The sequence below is a fragment of the Melospiza melodia genome, chromosome 1 (assembly GCF_035770615.1).
Source record: "Melospiza melodia melodia isolate bMelMel2 chromosome 1, bMelMel2.pri, whole genome shotgun sequence".
NCBI classification, from domain to species: Eukaryota; Metazoa; Chordata; class Aves; order Passeriformes; family Passerellidae; genus Melospiza; species Melospiza melodia.
Genome location: NC_086194.1, coordinates 80,408,390 through 80,427,717, shown reverse-complemented (window position 1 = coordinate 80,427,717; position 19,328 = coordinate 80,408,390). Strand labels below are relative to the sequence as shown.

The 19,328-nt window shown below is 39.7% G+C and overlaps 1 protein-coding gene across 3 annotated transcripts in view; it reads left to right on the top strand.

Moving 5' to 3' along the window:
* Positions 1 to 3,534: 3,534 nt before the first annotated feature.
* ATP9B (ATPase phospholipid transporting 9B (putative)) overlaps positions 3,535 to 19,328 on the top strand; it is a 155,398-nt gene continuing 139,604 nt past the window's right edge. For 2 of the 3 annotated variants that reach the window (XM_063159571.1, XM_063159562.1), the window contains exon 1: positions 3,535 to 3,657. In XM_063159571.1, the coding sequence (XP_063015641.1) occupies positions 3,563 to 3,657 (95 nt within the window). In that variant the 5' untranslated portion in view covers positions 3,535 to 3,562. Of the gene's footprint in view, positions 3,658 to 4,080; positions 4,131 to 19,328 lie in introns of those variants that run through there. The other variant, XM_063159581.1, reaches the window with a different exon arrangement.

Genomic DNA, 19,328 nt, shown 5'->3' with positions numbered 1-19,328 from the left:
ATTTAAGTGACAAACATTACTTAGCCAAGTATTAAAATAAATATTATAATATTAATATTGAAATTAATTCCTAAAATGAAATTATTTTTTTAATTAAAAAAAATAACATCTGCCTGAAACACCTGAATACCGAAATCTGGATCAAAAGCAAGTTTATTCTATGACCTTTCAGTATTGCTAAATAAGAAAAGAAATATATTTTCAAAATGCAGGGACATTTTCTAAAGGCAACTTGAAAAGTTATCACATATCACATGCCAAATTGTCAATTCTGCATAGTGAAAACTTTTATACAAAATGTTTAGAATTTTCTTTAAAAAACAAAAGACAGCATCACAGCATAATCTAGAGGCAAAACTGAATGATAATACATACCAAAAAATCAAAGATCCTGCACTTAAGAGCTTCCACCATTTTATGAAAATAGTGATGCAAAAAGGCATTTAGAGTGATCAAGAAGGAGAAATCATGATAGATTTCCAGCAACTGTCTTAACAAGCTTTAAACATATATTTGAAATAATCAAAACAGCATGTATTTAAAATTATTTTGTCACTCTCTTGGCCATTGGCATACTAAAAAACTAATTTTGCTCTTCTTAGAAGGCTTTATGGTCAAACTCTTCTCTGTACACAGGCAATAGAGAAGTATTTCTTTCTTGAAACCTTAAAGTAATAATAAATGAAATAATGCTTTATGGGCTACATGAGACTCGGTGAGAAATGAAGACTCTGAAGGTATTTATGATTCCTAATGATTGTCTCATGCTGGGGCCTTTACAAGTCTGACAAGAATAAACCTTTCCTTACACATCCTCAATCACTTATTTGTCTCTGCATATGGAATTTACAAACACATGCACATAATTGACTAACATCAGAGATTAGTTACAGGACAAACAACCTGCTAAATAGCCAGAAATATAACTGAATAGCCAGAACCAAAGTTCTGCACAGACAAGATGATTAATCTTAGGCCACTAACTTGTGAATGAAATGCTTTTTGTTCAGTCCAAAAATTGCTCTGCCATGGGCTAGAATCAATTAATAAACTGGAAGCAATAGCTTAAATTCTCTTGGCCTCAGTGATCTGCAGTAACTTACTTAGCCACGTGAGAATTCTGAATATATAGTTATTAATATTAATGCTTAACATTTTAAAGCTGTGAAATGTGCAGAATTGCAGTAACAACAGCCATGAAAGCACCTAGGACTGGCATAATTGTTACCCTGAAAGATTTGCAGGCTGTGTTTGCTTATTCCAGCATGTACTTCATGGTGGAACAGGCAGGAGACAGGCAGTACCACACACACCCCATAAACTGCCATAAACATAAAATATATAAACATAAACACATAAAATGTGGATGCAACGGCTACGTACCCTTGAGCAGAGTCATCCAGCCACACCCTGGGCATTATTACTAACCGTGCAGCCCTTCTCTTCTGTCTGGTACTTGTAGGACCTTATCTGGGTTACCATGCCCAGATTTGGTCTCCTCATTACACTAGCTCATTGTCATTCGGAAGTGAGTCTATGAGAAAAGCTGACTAAGATGGCGAAGGGGCTGGAGAACATGATATATAAGGAGAGGTTGAAAGCTCAGCCTGCACAGCTTAGAGTAGAAAAAGTTAAGAAGAAACTTTGTGGCTGAATAAGACTACTTAATGGCACAATACCAAGAAGATGGTGTGACAGGGTTCTTGGACGAGGGGAGAGAGGAGAATGTTGACTCCATGTTCAGAAGGCTTGATTTATTATTTTATGATCTAGATATTAGATTTTAACTAACTAAAAAAAAATAGAAGGAAAGGTTTCCTCAGAAGGCTAGCTAAGAATAGAATGGAATGAATAACAAAGGTTTGTGGCTTGGACAGAGAGTCTAAGGTATTGGTCTGTGGTTGGCCATTAATTGTAAACATTCAAGATGGCCCAATCACAGACACACCCGATGCCTTCCACAGCAGCAGACAACCATTGTTTACATTCTGTTTCTGAGGCCTCAGCTTCTCAGAAGGGAAAAAATCCTAAGAAAGGATTTTTAGTGAAAAGATGTCTGCCACAGATGGTGGCCAGACTTTTCCCAGAGATGGATGGTTTTGGCTGATCCTGTGTTTCCCAAGCTGGAACACGGGAAGTTTGGGTACTTATTAGCAATTTGTTTATCACAAGATAAAGATTGTGACAGGTAGCCCAGATAAGTTATGGAAACACTGTGCTGTCCTTGGGGTGTTCAATCCTCCATTGCACATGGCCATGAACAACCTGATATTACACGTAAGGTCTTGGTCTAGGTGAAGTCTAGACACGTCTTTCAATATAAATTACAATTCTGTGATTCTACTGGGGAACTGATTCTTATTCTAATACCAAGAACAGTATAAGGATTAACAGAGTTAGAAAGCTAAATAAATATCTTTCCCCTTTCTGGAATTTCCACATGTGACCCTTTGAATACCCAGCAAAGTCCTGTCACATGCCCAGCATATTTTCCCCCTTCTATTCCTATAGAAGCCTTGTGCTTTCTGTGTAACTGTTGTTCCCATCTCCTGGTTCAACTTCAAAAGTTCTGTCAGAATCCAGATAGTACAATTGAAGTCAAAATTCTGCTCAGAAATTTGCACTTGGAAAGAGCTGCCAGTGCTCCATAACCTTCACTCCAGCAGATAGGAGCATCCTTCATTGCAAGCTGTGTGTTGTGGTGCTTCCACAATGACCGTCTTCCCTTGGGTGAAGGTACAGCTCAGGAAACAGCAAAACTTCAGTCCAAAGTGCCTGGGCCATAGAAACAAACTTCATTTAGCAACAAGTATTGAGGAAAAAAAGAAAATAACTGTCTTTCTCCTGCTGTAGAAAGTCTTCTGTATTGGTAATGGTGCTAGGCCTTTTGCTCCCCCACAGCATCTAATTTCAGAGGAATACCAAGAGATAACATTCTACAGTAGGTCTATGAACACGCATATCTTCCAAACCAGCTTTTGCTGGTGGTGACTTGTCTATCAGCCCTGTGAGGTAACACAGACTGGTCCATTACCCCTGACATACAGAACGTCCCCTTCCAGGCAGCAATACTTGTCTCTGTTTAATGGCAGGAAACCATCACTGGCAGACGTGGAACCTCGGAAGCTGAATAATCACGGAATCGCAGAACGGCTCAGGTTGGAAGGGACCACAGTATCCAACCTCCCTGTCCAAGCAGGGCCGCCCAGGGCACACCACTGCGTCCAGACGGTGCTTCAGTATCTCCATCGCGGGAGACTCCACAGCCTGTCTGAGCAACCGCACAGGAAACAAGTTCTCCCTCGTGTTCAGGTGGAGCTTCCTGTGCACCAGCCGTGTCCTACAGCCGGGCAGCAGGGAGCAGAGCGCGGCTCGCTCCCTCGCTCCCGCCGTTCCCGCACTGCGGCTCCCCGAGGGCTCAGCGCTCCCTCAGGGCTTCGCGCGCCGCCCGCCCCGTGTTTACCTCGAGCCCCCGCCCCCCCGCCCCGCACGTCACCGGCGTGGCCGTGACGTCAGAAGGGCCGGGGCGGCGCCCGGCTGGGCGGCGGGGGGCGCCCCCAAGATGGCGGACCAGATCCCGCTGCGCCCGGTGCCGCGCAGCGCCCAGCGCAGGGCGGCCTATTACAGCAGCGCGGCCGCGGCGCAGCGGCACAGCAGGTACGGGCGGGGCCGGCGCGGCGGCCGCTGCCGCCCCCTTCCCCTCTCCTTCCCCTGTCCCCAGCTGCGGGCGGGGCGGCGTGCGCCCCTCGCCCAGTCCCGCTGCCCGGCGGGATCCGGGACCGCCCGCTCCGCGGGGAGGGCGGGAAGGGGCGGCGGCCCCGCCGCGGATGGCGGAGGGGGGTGTTGGCAGTCGTTGGCTCCCGCAGGCCTCCGCGGCGGTGGCCGCCTCTCCTGGGCCGCTGTTCCCGTGTCCCGGCGGCAGGGCCGGGGCCGGGACGGGCTGCGGTGGCGGCGGGAGGATGCTCAGGGCGCCCTCGGCCCCGCTGCTCCCGGCGCCTGCCCCGCTCCCGCGGGTGCGGCCTTCGCTCGCCCGGCCCCGCCGCCCGCAACTCCGCGCAAGTCGGGTCCCTTGGCAGGAGTTCGCCGAGGAGAGGGATGCTCGCGGCGGGGGGCTTCTTTGGGCGTCCTTGGTAAATGTGCTGCGAGCTAGTTGTTGGGGCTAGCACGGACACCATTCCTGAGTGTGGCCATTAAAATGGTTTCAAATTCCTTCAAAGATACTCTATTGGGCTTAAACAATTTAGAGAAGACGGATTAAAGATCTGCCATCAAATTTTTTCCAGGCAAAAATTGAGCGTTGCTTTGCTTCCCATTATTCTGAATAATTTCTAGCTCTGCTCTTGTCGTGAGTGTGGAAAAACTCTGCTCCATAATTTTGGTATCTCCATTGGATAGCACTCTTACGGTGATTGTACTCACTAATTACATGTTTCTTTCCTCTTTTAGTTCTTGTAGAGCATTGTTTGTGGGTAGAAGGACTGGAGGGAGCAGTTGTAGGATCTGAAGCAAATGGACTTGCTAAGAATAGATAGTTGGTGCTCTTTTTCTAGTTGAAATACAGTGATAAATCTGTTTCATAATGAATTAAATGTATTTACTTCTTTGTCTGGATGCGATAACCAACAAAAAAGGTCGTTTAAAGCTGTGCAAAATAGGTTAGGCTTACATTATGTTGTCTTGATTCTTAAACTAGATAAAGGGTTTTTTTAATGAACATTCACAAGTTTGTAGGACAGTCTGCCATAGTGTTAGCCTTCCCCATCACACTAATACTTGAATGTCTGACAACTTGTTGTAGGTTTGTTCTCTGTCTTGAGGTAGGGCAGTGTCATCATCATTAACCCTATACCTTAGAGAATTGAATCAGAGAATGCTCTTACTGAAATTTGCTTCTCAGTAGGTGTTGGGCTTGGGAATAAAGAGGAGGATTTGGTAGGCAAAAATTTAGTCCAGACTATCAAAGGTACTGGGAGTTCTGTAGGTTAACCAGGAGTGTTCTGGTGATGCTGTAGATGGGATGGCTTGAGTCCATAAGTCAGATGGTTACACAGGTTAATTGAAGGTGTGTGTGCAGGTGTCATTGTGGTTCTTTAGACAAACTGTTTATTGTGGCTCTTTATAAGCAGATTTGGCAAACTGTAGGAACTAGCAAGGATCTACCAACTCATTACAGATTTGCTTCTTGCCTTCTGTCTTTGATCAACATTGCTCTCCAAAGATTGTGGGTTATATTCCTTCCAGTTTAGATGACATCTTTCAGAGTTAGGGTCTTTTATAATCTGTGTATTTAACATATTGATCCTCCATAAAAGAGATTATCTGTGTTTTTAGTTACTTTTGTGCAGCTTCTTGTAGGTATATAAAAGCTTTAAAAATTGACAGGCTCATTTATTGTGTTTCTTCATTTTTGATCACTTGATTAATGAATTGCTTATCTGAGCTCTGAGAATCAGAATACTTACACCAGCCTCTTAATTCACTTTATGGTTTTATTTTTCTTAATGTGGGTTGAGTAAGTTGGTCATTCTCCTTCAAGAATACCTTACTTTGGATTTGTGAGAGCACCTCTGGAAGGTGTCCTATGGACCGGCAGTAAAGGCATGGCAATGCTTGTGTGGAGTCTACCACAGCTGTCTTGTGTAGAGTCCAAGGGGAAATACAGCAGTGCAAATACTGGAATTACAACTTGTAAGTCTTGTGGCTCTAAACTTGTAATTGAACTACAGCTTCTATGTCTTTATGAATGATTCATCCTGCTTTTCCAATCTTTATCTTCAGCACAGACTCTGAAGAAGCGTTGCATTCCTGTGGAAACTGCAGCAAAGGTCCTGATGTCAGATACTTATGAGAGTGTTGAAGTGAAGTCACTGAGGTCTCTGATATGCAGAAACCTATCATGTGCATGTATGCTTGAGGATTTTGCCTAAAAGGGTGTAATAAATATCTCTGAAGATGTCTAGAAACAAACACCTATTAAAACATACTGGAGTTGGCATGTTGGGTTTAATCCAGTGCTGTTGTTCCTGGACTTCAAGACTTTTTGACTTGGTGTGATTTATTTTTTCAGTGAAGAATTTACAGTATCTTGAAAGTCTTATACACACATCCTTAACTTTAGTGTGGTAGTGTTTTTAACTCCAGTTAATTGTCCTGCTGCTGTGCAACCTCAGTTAGTAAAACTCATCAGTTGCTAACCCTTATTGGCCTTGCAGCTAATTTGTAGAATGACTTCTTTTGCTTGAGCTAAGCAGTCTGTAGGACTCTTTGCCAGTGTTTGTGTAGCTCACTTTGCAGTGAGGACAAAGATTATCATACTCGTTGTTTGTCACACTCACTGTTTGTCTGTAGTGCACGTTGTGCTTTTGAGATTTATTTAGACAGATTGATAGTGCATATTTTAAAGATGGAATATGTTTTCCCGAACATATCTAAAGAAACTTCAATAATATGCACACTTCTGTATAAAATTGTAGCCAGCTAAGAATCATTAAATATCCTGCAATGTACTTTTATATATAAATAAACATGAGAAGATGATGTATTTTTATATATTTATACTGTATGTGTTAAGGCCTGTTAAAAATATATTAAAAATACATATTAAATATTACCTATGGTTCAATGAACACATGCATCCTGTTCTGCTTTTATTTCTGATGTTTAAGCACAACTTATTACTTTTGCAGTAGAAATTCAGCTTTTACATTTTCTGTCATCTTTCCCTACCTCAGATGGACAGAGAACTATTCATGTGTTGCCATCAACAATCAGGGAAATCTGTCTTGGAGGAAAAAGTTGTTCACCTTAAAATGAATTTGAAAAATCCTTGCTATTGTTTAGTATATTCAATTTGCGTAGTTGTAAAAAGGCTTGGGGGAAAAAACTGATTGGTTCAGCACTTGTTTCAGCACCTTGTCCTTCAGCTTGAAGGTTGTTATCTACAGGAAAATAATTGCTGCTTTTTGTTTACATGGTGAGGGGGAGAGAGGAGCAGAGAACATTCAGGTTCACCTTAAATGTGCATTGAGGCTTATTCTCATCTGTTTGACTTGTGCTTGTCATCATCAACCACAGAGTAATCAACTGCTGACCACAGGAAGGAAGTTGACTGTGCTGTCATGTGAGGTCGGTGGCAGGAAAACAAGAAGCCTGGTGGAATTTTGAAGCTGATAAAGAACTAAACAGTAGTCAACTATCATTTATCCATAAACAAAATACCTGGTTTATTCAGGTGTTCTATGCTTGCTGCTGTCAGTGAGTGATTGTATTTGGCCTAATAGGGCTGAGGCAAGAGGTATTGGGACTCCTGGGCTGGTACCAGACAATCACATCTTTCCAGCTCTCTTTTATGTGACATAAATTCACTTGCACTCCAGATATTCATAAAAGAAATCTGTCCTTGTTCATGGTGTGAACAGTAGTGTGTTTATGAATGACACAACTGGATATATTAAGTGGTCATTGTAGGGCAAGTTGTGGAACAGGTCAACTCTGTTGCTTGTCTCTGCAGTTTGCCACTGATGGACCAACTCTGTTTTGAGGCAACTGACTGTACTGCGATTTGGGAATTCTTTTATTTCATTAGCAAATTAGAAACTTGCACATGAAGGAAAAATGAACCAAGTAATAGGATAATGTGTCTTTTGTGCAGGTAAATGTAGAATACTTGTTGCTTAACAGTTTGTGAACTGTAGCTTATTTAATGTGAAGTATGTATAATAGAAAAAAAATGAAATCTGTTCCCGACAAAAGGGAATGGAAGTCTGCAGAACTTGAAATTCAATGAAAATTCACATGATTCCCCGATACTTACAAATTTCAAAACCAGTTTTTGTAGTACACAAAAAAATAAGATTATTTAATGTAGTAATACTGTTCTAGTGCTTTTGAATTGAACGAAAGCTGTTCCCAGCAATCTTGTAGTCCTTATGGTTATGATTTCTCAGAGTTTGGCTAGGTTCCACATTGAACCACCAAAAAAGAGATAAAAATGTCAATAGATAATAGTCAAGGCAGGTACTGTAATGCTGTGGAATTTTTAATTTCTGACAGTCTGTTATGAACTCGGTTAAAATACCTTTATTTTCCTACTGCCTTTCAGTTATTTGTTAGAGTTGTGTCCTAATTCTAAATGACAACGTGATTTATGCAGTCTAGATGTTATTCTTTGTAGTCCAGTAGATTTTGATATTTCATGTATAATAACTAAGAATAATGTCTCCAAATAACCAAAAATATTATTTGGTAAGACCATGTAACAATCAGAGCTTTTAGGACCTAAAATCTCCTGTAGAATGCTGTTCGCAGAAAGTTCATGACTTATATTGCTATAAGTGCAGGTCTGGAAATCCTTTCAAAATGTCCACAATTGTTCAAACCCCCCAAGAATTAATACATATTAATGGAGTTTACCCATTGAATGGGCTATATGCAGTGATATTTGGTACTTTGTACAGTTTTGTGAAATGCTCCTAGTTTCTATGAATCTCCTTCCCTGGGTATTTCTGAATGTTTAGAACAAAAGTTTTTACAGTATCTGGCCAGAGTTATACAGATTTCAATTTCATCTTCTCCCCAAAACACCTGTTAATTGAATGGCACTACATATTTCATCCTGAAAATGAGCTTGAAAATGATGGATGAGGCTGAATGGCTGACAATATTGGCATTAATTTGAATTTTAATGTAGTTTCTGTGATAAAAACTTCCAAAGATCAAACTGAATTTACTTTTGAACATCTGTGTTTTAAAACTGATATTGCAAACTTCTTCCAACATCTGTTGTTTGACCAGAAGCAGTAACTTGTTAAATCAGGAAACTATAAATATCTATGGTTTTGCTGGGGTTTTTTGTTTGGTTGGTTTTGGTATTTGTTTCTTTGTTTTTGGTTTTGGTTTTTTTTTTTTTTTTTTTTTTTTTTTTTTTTTTTGTAGAAATAGCATTGTTAATGCTATTCATTCTGCTACTGTGGACATGATCACAGAAACTCCTGGAAGTTAAGCAGCTGTGGGAGTGTGTGGGAGTGGGTCCTGCTTATTAATTCTCCATATGTGTACTGGCGCACCTGCACTTCCTTGTGGATAAAACTCCTAACATCATCCTGGTTCCTGTGGTGCTTCCTTTACTCTGTGACAAGCAAACAGAAATGGCAGCAAATGGATGCACCATTACAGATGAGTCTTCTGTCTCTGTAGGACAGAAATCTTTGCTGGAGGTAGCAACTCAAAGTGAGATGTATCAGTAGTTACTGTGATGCCAAAAGCTGCAAATGTTGCAGGTTGCTCTGATACTTGCTAGAAATGTCATGAACCTTGAACAACTAAATATGTTATTCCTGGGAAGTGTTTCAGGCTGCAGGTGCTGATATGTAGATGTTTTAGTGTATTGGGAATGAGAACACATTAAATTACACAGCTGTATGTTATGCTGATGTATTTGAATATATATATTCATTACAATACACCTGTCTTCTGTTTCAGCATAAGGAGGAAAGGATCAAATGCTGTATAAAGAAGTCTCTCTAGAATAGTCCTTAGGAGAGTTGTCTGTGCTTTCATGCCATTCTTGCAAAGTGGATCAATCATGTATGTCCTTTGTTCTTTTCCAGAACTCTCACCCCTCCCTTTTTTATAGACTTGACCTGAAATTCAAAGTGTTTGTCTCTTTTTAATTAAAAAAAATTTCAACATTGATGTACTGTCTTGCAGGACATACTGCCCTTTGTTTATTAGCTTTTCCTGGATTGTGATTTTGGACAGAGGTTCATTATTACAGCGATCTGAGGAGGTCGCTTGGGGTGAGAGAGAAGGACGAGAATCTTGTTTCTTGATCAGAAGGCTGGATTTATTGATATATGATATATAATACATTATAACTATACTAAATAGAATAAGAAGAGAGAAGTTGCAGAGGCTTGCTAAGCTAAGCTAAGAATAGAATGAATCTAAAACAAAGTTCTGTGTCCTGGGACTCTGTCTCCAGCTTGCTTCTGTGATTGGCCCTTAATTATAAACACATGAACACAAACCAATCACAGGTGCATCCTATTGCATTCTACAGCATGTGATAACAATTGTTTACATTCTTCTTCGGGGGCCCTTGCTTCCCAGAAGATGCAGAAATCTGAAAGAAAGGATTTCTGTGAAAAATGTCTGCAACAGTTCATCCCTGTCATTTTTAACTATGCCACTCAGTGACTTTTAGGCTTAGTCTTAGATCTCATCTCTGAATTCTGATTCTTCCAACAAGGTTGTTTGTGTGGCAGCTTTGTACTTGGGATGCTGTATTTGTGTAACAGTGGTTGAGTTGGGTCTGTTTTCAAGATCTCAAGTTATGGAGAAACTAGCTCTAGTTTTTAGAAAAAAGCAGTAGTTCATGTATTCCCATTCCTGGACTTTTTGTTTGTTTGGATTTTTTAATGTGTTTTTGTTTTTCATTTTTTTTTCCTCTGCTAAAGACTGTATTTATAGGCTAATCCTGCTGGTTGGAACTGAGACCTTATTTAGGATAGGTGCAGATTCTGAAACTTATGCCTGGAACAAAGGTCCAAGGAGTTTGAAATATAAGTCTTGAAAAATAGTGTCGCTGTATGTGAATATTTTCAGACCTTTTATGCAGTGTGTGTTGTCATTGTTAGGTTCTGGGGCTTTTACTTTTCAGAGCAAAGTTTAATGATTTAATGATGCAGGTAACCATATGGCATGCATATTAAGTTATTGACGTTAGCAACTGTAAAATAATTTTACGAACAATAAGATTTTCATTGGCACCATACCTGAGAAGCAGTTTGTCATATTTTATCTGCAGACACAAATTTAGATGACATACAAACCTTAGGTGATTTTGGTAAAAAAGTGATTTTTAATTGCAGTTCTTTGATTTGATATTATGTAAACTGTACATTTGGAAAATGTTGTCTTTATGTTTTTCTGTTCACTAGTAATGGTCTTTCATACCAAGATAGGTTTACAGAAAGTCATAATGTTTGGCACAGTTATTCTTACAGTACTATCCTGATCTGAAGTGTTTTAATCATTGGGCAGAAAAAAAGTTTGAGAACTTCAAATAACTATTGCAGCTGTTACTATTGTTTGCAGAAGCACAAGTGACTGCATGTTTAAGCTATTATTTTTGCATGCCTTCCTGTTTTGTACCTATAGTATCTAAATACAGTGATTTGTATTGCTTGGGCAGGCGTTTGGATTGCTAAGAAGAGGGTGGGAAAACAATTGATTGGGCTACAATGTCAATAACAATACCCAGTGACAGTGATAAAATGGCCCTGTTGTTCTGATCAATGACATACCCTACTAATTAAAAAAGGGTTCTGCTGAATGTAGATGATGTTTCCTGAGGTCCTACTGTGTACTTAGGTATTTCTGGTATCTATTTGTTAAATACAAGAGACTCACTCATCTTGTCATGGGTTGAAAAAGATCTTGTGTTAAGGTATGCATAGCGCTTTGTAAGGTGAGCAAGGGGTAATAAGGATGGGTGCCTTTTATCATGGAGGCTCCATTATATGTCTTCTCAATTTGCTTCTTCTCTATGTGGTTCTAGTAAGAAAGTGTGATGTAGGAGAAAGAGAAGGCAAATACCATTCAGAATATTTGATTTTTCTCTGGTGGAACCTGTTGTTTTAGTATCTGTTTTAAGCAATTTTTTAAAAGCTACTGATGGAAGGGAGCTGCTGTGGTAATAAGTTTCTATTATGCTTGTAGACCTTTATCTGAACAGATGTAAGGGATTTTCCCTTAGTTTTGCAAGGCTGAAGATATCAGCTTTATGTTTGTTTGGGGTTTTTTGTTTGTTTAGCTTGGTTTTTTGTTTGTTTGCTTTTGTGGTGGGGGTTTTTTGTTGTTGTTTCTTGGTTGGTTGTTGTTGTTGTTTAATTTTGTAGTAGTAGTAGTAGTTCAACAATGCTGCCTTGTGGTTTTCCGTATTATCTCTCTGTATCATTTGGGGCAGGGAGGCAGAGATTTATTTGGTCTTATTGCAGAGTTTGGTCTTACTCATCTCAGTGACACAGTGATAAACTTGCCTGCATGCAGTAGAAGTACTTTTTCCTTATATTTTGTTGTTCAGTGGATAAACATGCACTATGGCAAGAATATTGTACTGTTTTTAAAAGAGCCTGGATGTAAATGTTCTGCTCTACAAATATCCAGCATCCTTAAAAGCTGTTAGTATTAACTGTGGTTACTCCAGAAAAATTTGTAATAGCAGTATTTTGTGTGAGTGTCTGATTCTTTTTTTTCAGGTCAGGACCTGTGTTCAGAGACTTCCCAAGAAACACGGATTAGGGTGTTATACTCGCATTAGAGGCACAGCTGAAGCTGAATATGAACATAGAACAGCAAGTTCTAATCAATTTTAAAAACTTTAGAAATACCTTTTCTGTGTTTTTTGGGAAGAGGTCAAAGAAAATTCTTTAAATTTCATGCATTTAGCTGTAGAAGATTTTTCCATTTTCAACTTCTCTTGTAATCTAGGAATAGCACAATTGCTTTGTAGATTAACAGAATTTACTGCTGTGTGAAGCATAGAGGTGTTTGAAATTCGAATAAAAATGTAATTTTTAATTCTTAGAAATGCAGGGTAATATTTGAGGAAAATAATTATTTGTAACTTGATTTTTCTTGGGTAACTTTCTAGCAAAGCAATTTGTTTTATGGATACAGTGGTTATTTGTTTAAGAAGAGTTACATGAAACTACGTTGTTTAGTTATAAACATGGTTATGAATGAATGTGCCTTGCTAAATAAAATCTGTGCAGCTGCAGTTTCCTGGGAATTTTTTCTTCATTAGAGGATGTGATCTGGACAGTTTTGTCAGTGATACAGGCAGTCTACAGCAGTTGTTGATTTGGTGGTTTATCCTTTAAGAAACAATTTTTGCTCTTCATATGGAAATGCCTGTCACTTTCTTCATTTTTTTCTACTGATGCTTCTCTACAATTTGGCAGATTCCTCCTTTATCCTCGGACTGGGAAAGTGTTCACATAGGTTGGAGGTAGAGTAGGATAGGGTATGAGTGACAGAGATTGCGCAGGTCACTCGGTCCTGTGCCCATGATGGGAAGCAGAGGGAGTCCTGTGGCAGCCACTCAGCCAAATCACCAGCTCTCAGCAGGATGTAACATGGTCACAGCATTGGGTGGCAGTAGCTCAGCTAGTGTTTCTCATCTTTTTTGCTCAAGACTTTCTGCTGCAGCCTCTCTTCCATGCTACTCTGCATCCCACAGCCATCTCCTGGTTCCAATTCATTCATAGACTCATGACCATGCATTCCTTTTTTCCTCCCTCACTAGGTTTGAGAAATACTGCTTTAAAGCATCAACTTTGTTTTCCTTCTTGAGGATGATCATCTATAGCAAAACTGATAGGTCATGAGGAACAAATATTTATGCAGGATCTGACACAGTGCTTATATTCCTGCCTGGGTCTTTTGATCAAGCAGATAAAACAACCCTCTTCATAAATACTGCTTCTACATTTGTTGAGTGAGTAAAACCAGAAAAGCATGCAGTCACAATTGCCCTGTGTCTTGCACCTTCCTGCTGCACCCTTGGATATTGCTCCTTTAGAGTAATGGAAAGCTGGCAGAAAACATAGAAATTATTATGGACCTGAATAGGTAACCAAGGTAGATTTAAATAACTTAAAATGTCTTTCATTACACATTATGGTACCTATGAAACTCTGCATCTGCATCTCCTCTGGCAAACAGCCGTCAAAGTGGAATGATGTAAGTACATGTGACTTGAGGCATCATTTTCACAGCAGATATTTATATCAAAATTTCACTTAAAAGTATTTATTGTACATGACTTTGTTTATCTGTTCAATGAGATTCCTAATAGTAGTCAGATTTTGTGGAAAGTTGTTTAATATTAATTCCTTTTTTCTTAGGAAACCATATTTTGTCAAGATAGTTTTCTTCATACCTGATTTAGTAGCAGTCGTGCTGAGAGTTTTGATGTCTGCACTCTGGCTTCTTTATTCATGTTGCTTTCAGTGCTTCCCTGTTTTAATACAAGTTTCTAGGATTATACTTAATTGATTTGTCACTCAAGGAAAATCAGCACTTCAAGCAATTAAGTGCAGCAAAATACTAGGTAACAAAGACACAAAGATTTTTGTTCGCATCCTAGTTATGAAAAATCCATTATTCATTATCTTACTGTTTTTAAATACTGAAGTACAATTTTCCAACACAATAGCAAAATTGCTTTTGAAACAGAATAAATTGCTTGCCAGTTCGCAGGCTGTATTTTGAAGTCAGGGTTACTAAACACGATGATGCTTATGCTCATTATCTTCACTACTTGGTGAAGCTCCATATTTGAAAGTGCAAATGTGGATATCAATTGTAGGGAAAAAAAACCCCTTGCCTTGTCTTTAATATAATGGTAAACAAATCTTAAAGAAATTATGATTAGAAGATCAATGTATTCTGCAAATATTACCACATTAACAAAACAGATTTTAACATTAGGCATATCTATGAATTTTTCTCCATCAAATCTCTCCCATGATTCTCTTGCATTCATGTGTTTCTTCACGAAAGATTTTCCTCTGTTTACTGTGTTACTGTTGTTTATAAGAGATACTATTTTCCAAGTCAGACACTTGTTAACTTTGTAGGAACTAAAAGGGATGTGTTACTTTGTCATATCTTGTACTCTCAGTTTCAGCTGTCAGACTGTGATCGCACTGGGTGGTGTTAAAATACATCATTAATTAGTTGTCCAAGAGCAAAACACAAAGCTACATAAAGCTCTCTATTAAAACCATGATAATGTAATTTACAAATTTAATTAGAAAAGATTGTAAAAGCATTGGACAGGAGTATGTTTAAACACAGGCCTGTCTTACTGGAAGTCTAAGAATAAAGTAATATCTTCAGTTTTTACTACGCAGTGGTTTTATTACCTAGTCTTGATCTGAGAGATCAGTGTAATTTGGTATAATATGGATCTTAACCTGTAATAACTGCTGTGTTTTGTGAAGAGATTTTTTTGTATAATGTTTTTCTTCATGTCCAATAATAATAATAATAATAATAATAATAATAGGAAATACACTTCTAGATTGTCATATTAAACTAAACAACAGATGCAGCTTTTTGCAAACATCATTGTGAAGACCAAGTTTTCTCATGTTTGTTTTTAAAGTACATGCTCTTAACAATAATTTGGAAAGCATTTTCCATGCTATATTCTCACATAACTTTCTGGAAACTCCTAGCTTTTAATATTAGCACAGTGTATTTTATTGTGAAACTTTGGTTGTGTTTTCTGCAGTGTGGCAGTGCTTTTACACCGTTTGAAACATTGATGAAGATTTCTTGTCATAAAGCCTAATGTACTAAAGGCTCCAATACTCGCTTGACTTGCAATGGTGTACAGGAGATGTTTGTTTATTATTACTCCTAGTTATGCAATATTTTCTAATGTGGTCTGAACACATCCCTTAATGGTGTTCCATGCCAAGTGTTTCCAAGGCAGTGCAGAAATCTGGGCATCACCTGCCAAAGAAAAGAGGGAGTGTCTAACTCAAGACTTGTTACACAGTAGTGGGTTTAGGGCTTTTTATTCCCTTTCCCTATTAGAGTTTACTTCTTAACTGTATTGATACCAATTTATTGTATAGCCAGTGTAAAGTATGTGGTGTACCTTTCCAATAGAAATCTAATATTCAGTCTCTTGCTTCCTTCCCTCTCTTTCCTGGCATCCAAAAAAGTTAGTAACTGCTTTAATATATATTCTTGTATACAATAAGGCTCAACATAGAAAATCTAAGAGGAATAGAAATGGTTTCAGGTTTTTGTATTAGATATATAGTGAGTTGAAAAAATGCAAGCTTTTTAATGCTTACCCCTTGTGGTTTTAATATTGCTTTTTCTAAAAAAAACCCCTGTATTTGACTGAATACTGTTCAGGGTGTTGTTCTGCCAGCAGAACTCCCTCCTGTTAAGCATGGCCACCTACAGCTGCTTGCTCAGGATCACGTCCAGACAGGTTTTAAGGTTTTAAATGTCTCAAAGGGTGGAGATGCCACAATCTTCCTGGACAGCTCATGCCTATGCTCAGTCATCCTCAAGTTAAAAGTGTTTCCTGATGTTGAGGTGGCACCTTCTGTGTTTCAGTTTGACCCCTCTAGTCCTGTGACTGGGCACCACTGAAGACAGCCTGGCTCATTCATCTTTGCAACCTTCCTTCAGGTTCATAGACATTAATAAGATCCTGCTTGTACTTTGTCTTCTCCAGGCTGAGCAGTCCCACCTATCTCATTCTTTCCTTGTAGGAGAGATGCTTCAGTCCCTTCATCATCCTCATGGCCCTTCATTGGACTCTATTCAGCATGGCCATGTCTCTCTTGCACTGGACACACTGCTCCAGGTGTGGCATCCCCAGTGCTGAGCTGAGGGGAAGAATCTCCTCCCTTGATGTGCTGGCAACACTTTGCCTGATGCAGCCCAGGACTGTCTTTGCAGCGAGGGCACAGCGCTGCCGTCCGCCAGGATCCCCAAATTCTTTGCTGCCAGGCTCCTTCCCTGGAGGGGCCCCCAACATGTAGTGATGAGTGAGGTTGTTCAGGTGAAAACTTAGTAATTCTTCTTGCTGAGCTTCCTGAGGTTCTTATGAATCTGTTTCTCCAGCCACTCAAATTTGCACTGGATAGTGGCATGTTCATCTGGCGTGTTGTCATTCCTTCCAGTTTTGTGTCATCTGCAAACTTGCTAAGGATGTATTTTTCCCCATCTTCCACATCATCAATGAAGATGTTAAACAAGACTAAGCCAGTATGGATCTCTGGGGTACACTGACCTAGTATACTGACCTCCAACTAGACTTTGTGCCACTGACCACCCTCTGGACCTGGCCATTACAACAGAATTCAATTCATCTCACTGTTTGCTCATCCAGCTACTGCAGGAGCAGCTTGCCTACAGGAGTTTTATAGGAGACAGTGTCTAAGACCTTACTGAAGTTCAGGCAGACACTATCCACTGCTCTTCCCTCATCTACCAGGTCAGCTATTCAATCTTAGTAGTTTATCAGGTTGGTCAAGTAGGACATCCCTTTGGTGAAGCCATGCTTGACTACTCCTCATAATTTTCTTGTCTTTTTTTGGAAAAGATTTCTAAAGATGAACCACTCTTCCAGGGATTGTGATGAGACTGAAAGCTAAGGGCAGGTTCCCTGGGTCCTCCTTCTTGGAAAGGAGGAGAGGCATTTGATTTCCTCCAATCTTTATTCACTTACCCAATTGCCATGATTTATCCAAGATTATTGGAAGTGACTTTGCAATGACATCTGACAGGTTCCTCCGCACTTGTGGGTGCATCCCATCAGGGCCCAAAAGCTTTTTTATATTTTACATGCAAATATAGATAATAGAATATTACTAATATATAATACATATTTTATTACATATTATAATTACTTTATTATATATGCAATATTACACTATATGAAAGAAATATATATATATATATATAAGTATTCAGTTTGCTTAAGTGTTTCCTCACTCATCTTCCTTGCTTTAGGCTTTTTTCCTGTTCTCTTAGACCTGGGACTCCTGAAAGTCAGTGTTGCTAATCAAGACTGAAGCAAAGGCATCCAGCACCTCAGCCTTTTCCATGTCCTGTGTAACCATATCCCCTGTGTTATTCAATGAGACCCCATTTTCCCTAATCTTCCTTATCTCACCTATCTACTTAAAACTTCTTGTCTCTGACTTCCCTGGCTGGATTCAATTACATTTGGCTATAGCTGTCCTAGCTTTGTCCTTGGAAGCTTGGACAATGTTTTTGTATTTCGCCAGGTTACCTGTCTTTTTTCTACCCTCTGTGCACTTCTGTTTTGTGCCCGGTTTGAACAGCTCCTTGTTTGTCCAGTCAGAGCCATCCCATTGGATGGGAATCTCTTGAATTTGGAGTAGGTGATCCTTGAGTACTAGCCAGCTTTTTTGGGTCCCTCTTCTCCCCAAGACCTTATTCCATGGGACTCTTTCAAGCACTTCTTGAAGTGGCTGAATCCATTCTGAATTCCAGGGTTATGAGCTGCTTGCTACCTTCCCCCCGCTCTCAGGGCCTTGAACTTTGCCATCTTATGGTTACTGCAGTCAAGGCTGTGTTGACCTTCCCATCCCCAGTGAGTTCCTCCTTGCTTGGTGAGTATGAGGTTCAGCAGAACATCTTGTCTCATGGGCTTCCTCCAGAGTAATTAGAGGAGGAAGGTGTTATCAAAGTGCTGCAGGTCCCTCCAGGATTGCCTATGTCCTTTTGTGTTGCTCCTCCAGCAGATACCAGGGTGGCAGAGGTTCTCCATGAAGACCAGGGCTTGAGAATGTGAAGCTGCTCTTCTCTGCAAAGGGCTTCACCTGCATGCATTTCCTGTTCAGGTGGTCTCTAGAAGACACCTACTAAAATGTTGCCTTTACCTGTTCTCTCTTTGTTCTTAATCCAGAAGCTCTCAGTTGCCTCCTCATCCATCCCTAGGCAGAGCACCATGCACTCCATCTACTCAGTCATGTACAGGGAATGAATTTCTAGTTTTGTTAATTACTATTTTTAAATGGTTTGGGATTAGCTTGCTGGGGAGAAAATGACACAGTCCCAGGATTCACCTTGTAAGAGATGACTTTAAATATAGTTTCATAAAAATTAAACTTCCTAATTCTGAGTAACAGTGCATCTTCTTTCAATCATCCTCCCTAAGGTATAAAAAGAGTAAGTTAGTCAATTTACATGCACTTAGAGGAATTTTCTTACTGAATATTCCAGTGTTTTGTCTTAGCTTAAAAAGCATTCCACATGTGTAAAATTGAGATAATGGGTAATAGTTTCTGGGAAGGAAAGGACCATTGTTAGTCCAATGTTTCCATGGGTCTGATGCCTTAAGTTTTGCCTGCCATATGTTCCAGATTCTGTGCTGCATTAGTATATAACTCTGAATTTCATATAAAGTGTTAGCAAGTTCTCTTCACAGTTTAGTTAGACAAAAGAATCCTTTTCCAGCCCAAGAACCAAGGATGCCCCTGCGGCTTAAGGCCCAAAAAGTGTAAACAACAGCGAATTGAGGAGCATGGGAGGATGGGACATCATAACCTGAAGCTGTAACCGGGCAATTAACCCCAGTATGTAAATGGACCAAAACTTATAAAAGTGTGAAAGCATGTGACCTGTCATCAATGTTGGGTGTAGCCTTGGCTAGGCTCTTGTACAGCCCAAGGTGTACCCTTTGAAGGCCTTTTTAATAAATACCTCCTTTATTCATTTAACACTGCCTAGCCTCTGTTCTAGGTAGCCTCTTAAGGCAT